Source organism: Orycteropus afer, unplaced genomic scaffold, assembly GCF_000298275.1.
Source record: "Orycteropus afer afer isolate SDZICR_OR568_19922 unplaced genomic scaffold, OryAfe1.0 scaffold00085, whole genome shotgun sequence".
Classification (NCBI taxonomy): Eukaryota; Metazoa; Chordata; class Mammalia; order Tubulidentata; family Orycteropodidae; genus Orycteropus; species Orycteropus afer.
In genome coordinates this window covers 9346765-9352705 of record NW_006921672.1, presented here as the reverse complement: position 1 = coordinate 9352705, position 5941 = coordinate 9346765, and the positions used below count along the sequence as shown (strand labels likewise).

The 5941-nt window shown below is 40.0% G+C and overlaps 1 protein-coding gene across 1 annotated transcript in view; it reads left to right on the top strand.

Annotated features, from left to right (window-relative positions):
- Window positions 1–3077: 3077 nt before the first annotated feature.
- The window catches only part of KRT20 (keratin 20), an 11001-nt gene continuing 8137 nt past the window's right edge, over window positions 3078–5941 (top strand). The window contains exons 1-2 of the mRNA XM_007942194.1: window positions 3078–3102; window positions 4438–4850. Coding sequence (XP_007940385.1) covers window positions 3078–3102; window positions 4438–4850 — 438 coding nt within the window. The remainder of the gene's footprint in view (window positions 3103–4437; window positions 4851–5941) is intronic.

Here is a 5941-nt window from a genome sequence, read left to right as displayed (position 1 = left end):
TTAACTCACATGCCTGTACTTTGTTTGGCAGGAAACCACAGTTGTGGGTTCAATTCCAGACCGTTTCAGGTCTCTTTTGACATCTATTTTTTTTTTCATCAATTCTTTTCTTTTTAATAACTTTTGCTTTCTTCATGTATGATGCTCTTGGTGCCATCCCACAATGCATCTGGTTATCGCTCGTCTGGTTTTCGGTCATTGGCATTCAATGCATTAAATCTATTCTTCGGATTGTCTCTAAATTCAGGTAGGATGTACTCAAGGCTGCATTTTGGCTCATGTGGACTTGTTTTAATTTTCTTCCTACTTTGTCCTAGCCTGGAAGCCCTGCTGAAACTGCCCACCCCAGCTGACCCTGCTGGTATTTGAAAAACCAGTGGCACAGTTTCTAGCATCACAGCAACTTGCAAGCAACACTGTCAGTACAAGAAACTGACAGGTGAGTGGTAACCCCTAGAGCTGGCACTCTGAATCTGGACTGCTAGCCTCCTAAACTGTGAGAGAATAAACGTGTTTGTTAAAGCCATCCAATTATGATATTTCTGTTTTAGCAGCACTAAATAAGTCAGACAATTGGTCACCCTAGAGAAGAAGGAATCTGGGAACACAGTCAAGGCTCCCAGAAAAGATCACACCCAGAGGAAGAGAAGAGGGAGTTTGTGCAAAGGCATGAAAATGATATCAACGGTACATGTTACTGAAGTGCAGAGTTGGAGGCATGAAGTGGTGAGAAGATGACTCTGGAAAGGTAGGCAGGGGTGGGCTAGATCTTGGAGAGCTGTGTAATGAATCAGACCATATAAGTTTCAGGAGTTTTTTCAGAGAAGCAGAAAATCATATTTGCATTTATAGTCTGGTGTTTTGAGACTGGATCCAAACATTTTTTGAAGTATTAATGGTTGGAAGCAGAAGAGCTATTATTTTCAAATTGTCAATAATTTGCTTACTGTGATTTTAAAGGGGGAAGCTAGAATGAGTCTTGGGGACAAATGATTCCTTTGTTTGGGGAGGAATTCCATTGATCTCTCTCTTAGTTGAGCAGATATAAAATAAGTAACCACATGTCCTTGGTTTAATGGCCAAACACTAGTGAAATTATTCAGACACGAAGCCAATTATGGGGGTTTAGGAGGGTCATTCAGCTTGAGCTGTGTATCACACCCAAGTTGCTATGGCTTGTCCATGAGGGGAAAAAAGTTCAAAGTCCTCTGAAAATGATAGTGCTTATGATAGCTCTCTGATTTACTTAATATTAACCACAATGTCCTCAACATAACCTGTCTCAGAGGTCAAAATGAATCTCTTATCAGCTACAAGGAAGTTGGGATCTAATAAATATTTATTTACAAATGTAGTTATCCACTAGCCTAAGTAATGAGTAGATTGGATGACAGAACCCTAAATAAAAGTCCTTATGATCATATTTTAGTTTAAATTTGAAATCTAAAACACTCAACAAACACTAACCAAAAATTGGCAGAATTTCACACGGACAAAGTTATTTCTCCAATAAATCAAAAGTGGAATTTTAACCCTTCAAAATAAACATAATCGGGTTCAGTCATAAGGAAGAGCTATGCTATGATTTGAAAAAAAAGCTTATCATATTTAACAACTGCACTGATGTTCCTCTGTAGTTACAACGCTAGGAGCTCTGGTAGCATAGTGCCTAAGGCACTTGACTGCTAACCAGAAGGCTGGTGGTTCAAACCCACCAGTCACTCCTCGGAAGGAAGGTTGGGCAATCTACTTCCGTAGTGATAACTGCCTCGGCAACCCAAGGAGGGGTCGCTATGAGTCGGGGACGAATCAACGGCGTATAACAACAACAACAATTGATTTAAATGATCCTTCTTCATTCACACCTCACTCATGTGTTAGTATCTGAAACTCTTAGCTAAGAATAACACACTACAAAGCTTGTGTAATTTAAACAACACAATTTTCCAATGACTTTAAACAAACAATATCATCCCCAATCAAGCAACAACAAAAAACACATTCATTTTCTGACTACACATATGAAGAACACAGTTCACATGTTCACATAGAGTTCTTCTCCCTTACTACAGATTTTAGCTGTGACATCTATTTACAAAGTAATTAGCAGCTTTCTAATAAGTAACAAGATTTACTTATTACATGTTCAGTCATTGGTAGTGGCCATTCAATAATTCATTCAATGAATACTGGCTGATAACTATGTTGTTGTTGTTGTTATGTGCCGTTGAGTAGGACCCAACTCATAACGACCCCTTCTTGGGTTGCCGAGGCAGTATCACTATGGAAGTAGATTGCCCAACCTTCCTTCCGAGGAGTGGCTGGTGGGTTTGAACCTCCAGCCTTCTGCTTATCAGTCAAGTGCCTTAGGCACTATGCTACCAGAGCTCCTTGGCTGATAACTATATGAATGGATAAAAACTTAAGTAAGAGTCCACACATATACCATAAAATGCATGAAGTAGAGTTAACTTTCTCTCAGTTTTTACTTTCATAATATAACTGAGACAAAAATCTAATATAAGGCATTATTTTAAGATATATTGCTTATAACAGACAAACACATATAGTCTTACCTCATTTTGGAAGAAGGATATAAAAGAAACTCAAACTTAAAAACCACTGGTTGTCAGAAAAACAACCAAAAAAAAAAAAAAAAAAACCACACAGCCACGAAAACAAGACAATTCCAAATTATTCAAATAAGAATGTGCAGGGATTTGGGATAGACAGTTTTTTAGGTTTTGTTGTTTTTTTTCCTAGTGTTTGCTTATTTATTTACTTGCTTGCTTTAATCATATACAAACTTCAATTCAATTAAAGGACCGGGATGAGAATTAATGAGATGCTTTTCTGTGAAGTTTTCCAATGCCTTTGACTTAACTTGATGAAGGAAGCAATTGAAATAGACAAGGAGAAAGATGTGTGACTGTCAGGCAGGGCTTTTGAATGAGAAAAGCCAATGAGTAATTTCCCTTCAGTTCCACAAGCGTTTAATAAATACCTGCAATCAAATATTCACTCATGAGAACACTCCCAGAACTCACCAGGGGTCTGGAGGTTCACATCTGGGTGCCATGGACTCCAGCCCCACCACAGAAGGTGGGTACAGCCTCAAGGCTGCACACACCCCTTCTTATCACAGAAACATTCCTATTGTGAGTGTAGGGCCCTGTGAGAAAGATCAGACTTCAGTGGAAGGTTCTGCAAGTGAAATTCATTGGGGATTCTATGAGGGGGCAACTGTAGTTCCAGGAGAGCCTGTCTCCTGCTGGGTGTTGAACTGACCTTTTACAGGGAAGAGACTCCATTCCCCAAGCCTGGCGCAAAACACTATGGCATTTATTCTAAGTTTCTTGGAATAGGATCTATAAAGTCAGGCAGTGACTGAGAAACTTAAATGATTTTGTAGTCACAGAGCATTGCTGTTGTTGTTGTTATGTGCCGTCCAGTCGGACTCGACTCATAGCGACCCCTCCTTGGGTTTCCGAGGCGGTATCACTACAGAAGTAGATCGCCCAACCTTCCTTCCAAGGAGTAGCTGGTGGGTTTGAACCGCCAGCCTCCTGGTTAGCAGTCAAGTGCCTTAGGCACTATGCTACCAGAGCTCCTGACAAAGCATTAGAATTAGGAAAAAATAAAATAAACCTTCAAAATCATCTAGTCTCCCGCTCACCTACATTCATTTAATTCACTTCCCCCAACTGTATCTCCAAATGTATAAATGTCTCATTCCTATTGTAAACATCTGAGGTTTCTGCTTATACAGAACATGTTCTTATATAAAATATTAAATAGGGATAAACTTAAAAGCCCAAAACAGGTTCTGAAAAATGACTAAGCACTCTGAATAAACCATTGTCCTTTATATCTTGTTGCAGAGTTTCAATCTCACGTGACAGCGTAAAATTTCCTTAGGCTTTCTTGGCTGTATCTTTACAGAAGCAGACCCCCAGGAGGGTTCAAACTACCAACCTTTCAGTTTGCGGCCGATTGCTTAACCACTGTGCCATCAGGGCTCCTATACCAGTGTAACTTACTATTATGTACCTACATCTGGCTTTTTAAATTCCTCAATTATTCATGAGGACTATAATATTCTTTATGTATACATTAGGATGGGAAAAAAATCCGTCAAGGCAAACACAGAGCTAAAATACACCTTCCTGCTTCCTTTTGTTACCTGTTTTAAAAAAGAAATCACCCCTGAGAAAAGCCTCTAAGATATGCTCCTAGTGGTGATTTCTGGAATAGAATTAAACCTATTGCTGTACAAAAAAAAAAAAAAAGGCAACATAGACCGGTGTCAACCCTGAGGTGGCCTGTCAGCAGAGGAGGAGCCTTGCTCCTGTAAACTCTATAAAACGTCCCTCAACATCTACCGTTTCACAGCCTCCTGCGCTCCATCCGCCTGACGCCACAGGTGACCTCTCCTAGAGTCCCCAGTGGACTTCACTCACAGAGGCTTTCACAGAAGCCCGAGCCCCTCCTCGCAGGACGTGGCCCTGAGCATGAACGGGTCTCCGCACAGGAAAAGGAACATGCAGCACCTCGGGGTTGCCCCCAGCGTCTATGCAGGGGCTGGAGGCCACGGCACTCGCATCTCAACCCCCAGACACATGATCCACTATGCGGGCAGACATAATGAGGACCTGTTGTTTGGCAATGAGAAAATAATCATGCAGAGCCTAAATGACCGTCTAGCTATCTACCTCGCAAAAGTGCAGGCCCTGGAGCGGTCCAACTCCAAGCTTGAAGGGAAGATCAAGCACTGGTATGAAACAAACGCCCCCAGCACTGAGCGGGACTACAGTGCATATTTCAACCAAATCGAAGAGCTGCGAAATCAGGTGAGAAATGCTGCCATGTTTCCTTCTCCATTATTTAGCTGGCTGATGGATCAAGAGGGCATATATGTTAGGTAGGTCAAAATGGACAATGTAAAGCAAATCAGGCTGAAATTTAACCCTGTAAAAATGCCATAATTCTATCATTCCCCTAATGTTGGTATACCTGACTGCATAAGAGTGACTTAAATCAAACTATCCTTATTATATACAAAATATGCTATTCTTATCCTCCATTGTAATAATCTGTACTTTGTCACTATTAGTTCAGGACTAAATGGATAGTCAACTTTTTTTTTTTTTTTCCCTGAAGAGAGCTAGATTTTTTTTCTTTTTTAATTGTGATTTGGGTGAAAGTTTACAGAGCAAATTCACTCTCCATACAGCGTTCCATACACATTTTGTTTGATGACATTAACTGCAATTCCCGCAACATAACAGCTCTCTTCCCAGTTCCAAGCTGGATTATTTTTTATGTGATAATAAATCTTTCTTAGCTTTTCTCCTAGCTCCTATCAACCATCAAACTCCCAATTAATTCAGAGATTTTCTCCTTTCATTGATAAATGTTAAATTCAGGTATTAGAATACCATATCGGAGATGTGAATGATAAAGTGATTCAGGGTGGAAACGAGGAGAGAAAAAAGGACTTAATGAAGTTGGGTTTATAAATGCCCTGTTTAATAATCTGATCAACATCCCCAAGCAGCTCAGAAACTACTTGACAATAATAAAACGTAATATTGCTCCCAATTCAGATTTATTGCAATCTTATCAGAACCTGTTCCCATATCATCCAAAAAAGGTGGGATTCTCTGTTTTATCGATTGCATGGAATAAAAGCATAAGACTTTGCTCCTAGTTGAAGATTTCAGATATGACACAGAGCACTCACTTTGCTTGAAAAGTCCTTATCTAATCAAGAAAAATGTTCACTTTCATTTTCCTTTTATGATTTGTACTTCTTTAGCACAAAGACCACTTACTCAACAGTAAGTCTAGTTTTCTTGAGTTGTACCAGAAATCAGTAGGAACAGCAGGTTGATTCAGACCCCACAGGAAGTTACTCTGGGGTTGCAGGAATGCTTACAAC